The 1,965-nt window shown below is 43.7% G+C and overlaps 1 protein-coding gene across 1 annotated transcript; it reads right to left on the reverse strand.

The window, feature by feature from the left end:
- Positions 1-130: 130 nt before the first annotated feature.
- Positions 131-1,808, reverse strand: SARC_15003 (hypothetical protein; the record flags this gene model as incomplete). The annotated part of the gene is made up of 2 exons (XM_014290866.1): positions 131-408; positions 1,634-1,808. Coding segments are annotated over 2 exons (453 nt in total), but the record flags the coding sequence as incomplete, so codon positions are not given.
- Between the last annotated feature and the right edge of the window lie 157 nt (positions 1,809-1,965).

Genomic DNA, 1,965 nt, shown 5'->3' on the forward strand with positions numbered 1-1,965 from the left:
TGTGTGTGTGTGTGTGTGTGTGTGTGTGTGTGTGTGTGTGTGTATATATATATATGTGTGTGTGTGTGTGTGTGTGTGTATGTGTATGTATGTGTGTGTGTGTGTGTGTGTGTGTATGTGTGTATGATACCTTGAGTGATATGGGGATCATCAGACTCATCAGTAACAGCATTCTCAGCGGCACCACCAGGAAGTCGTACCAGTTCATCTCGTGCGAACCCCTACCGCCGAGATACCACATGTCTTCTTGGTCAGACATCTGTTGCCACAGACCTAAACCTCCCAACACGGCAGCTATGCACAGTTGTGATATAAATATGGCGGCCACACACCGATCAATGAGCGCGTCTAAGGCTGTGGATTTCTCTTCGGGCACTTTCTTGTTCATGCTGAGTTTGGTGTCGTCACCTGTGTTGTTCGATTAGTTGTTTGTAGATGATTACAAGTGTACATCCTTTGTCTCGTCAGTACTGTGTGCATATACATGTATTTGTTAAAGGTGTTTATATTGGTTCGTGCTTTATGTCATCACCTGTGTTGTTCGATTAGTTGCCCGTAGATGAATACAAGTGTACAACCCTTGTCTCGTCAGAAAGGTGGTTATATTGGTTCGTGCTTTGTGTCGTCACCTGTGTTGTTCGATTAGTTGCCCGTAGATGAATACAAGTGTACACCCTTGTCTCGTCAGTACTGTGTGCATATACATGTATTTGTTAAAGGTGGTTATATTGGTTCGTGTTTTGTGTCGTCACCCGTGTTGTGCGAATAGTTTTGCGCAAATAAATGTGTGTGCTATTAGATCGCCAGTGCTATGTTACATGCATTTTGGTCGTGGGTGACGCTATTCTTAGTGCAATCGTTCCCATTCATGCCTGGTTTTTATCGTTCCTTTATAGATGATACAATCGAATGTCTGCAAATAATACTGTCCAAGCATCAACAAACAGCTCTACCGTGTCAATGTTGTGCGCACATGTCGTGGTATGTCTGAGGCAGTGGTTGCCTCAATGGGAACTCTCTCATTCATGCGCAGCCAGATGTCGCCTGCTGTGTTGTAGTTTGTAGTAGGAGGCTGTGGAGGAGTAACACTAAATCACCATTGTCTAATTTGTTCTGCGAATGATATGTGCATGTGCAGGCGTAACTAGGTGATAACAATCGTATTGTGCTGTCTTGAAACTATCTTACACATTCTTGGCTTAGTCCTAATCATTGCAATATACAGATACTGATCGCAATGTAGATACACGTTGTCTGGAGGCTATGCAATCATGTGGAGTGTTTGCCTAGAAGAAAGCATTTGCCACGTGCAGTGGGCGGGATTATCATGGCTTATCGTCAAAATAGTGTTCTACGTGTTGTACGTGTAGGTGGCTCTGTATTGACACTAATATGTGAACTACCGTGGAACGCACACACCCAATTTACTGTATTGGCCCTTACATAGACCTGTGCACTAGCATACCTACGCGTATGTATATAAATGTACATATATAATGAGCTATAGAAATACATACGCAATGGATGTATTTGTGCATGTGTATGTATACACAACAGAGCTCAACATGTGCATATGAAATGAGAGTATTTGCATATACAACACAAAGGCCTACCTGAACATACATATACGCACCTGTGTATACAGCCATGCCGTAGACATAGTCCACATTACGCACGAGGGTGCCCTGTAGTAGCACATTGGCATCACTCAGAGCAATGGGACTGTATGAGTGTTGATCTGTGGTCAAGAACAACTGCGAGTCAAAGCGGTAGATTTCGGCGTTTGGTTCTGCACATACTACCAGACCCTGTAGGGTGTGAAGATGTGGAATTAGGGTTCTAGTGGGGCTTATGGTTCAAGGTTTAGGGTTTGTTTAGGGTTTCAGATTTTGGATTCAGCTGTAGTCAAGACCAGATGCGAGTCAAAGCGGTGGCGTTCGGTGTTTGATACCGCACAAACCATAT

This window comes from Sphaeroforma arctica (genome assembly GCF_001186125.1).
Source record: "Sphaeroforma arctica JP610 unplaced genomic scaffold supercont1.5453, whole genome shotgun sequence".
NCBI classification, from domain to species: domain Eukaryota; class Ichthyosporea; order Ichthyophonida; genus Sphaeroforma; species Sphaeroforma arctica.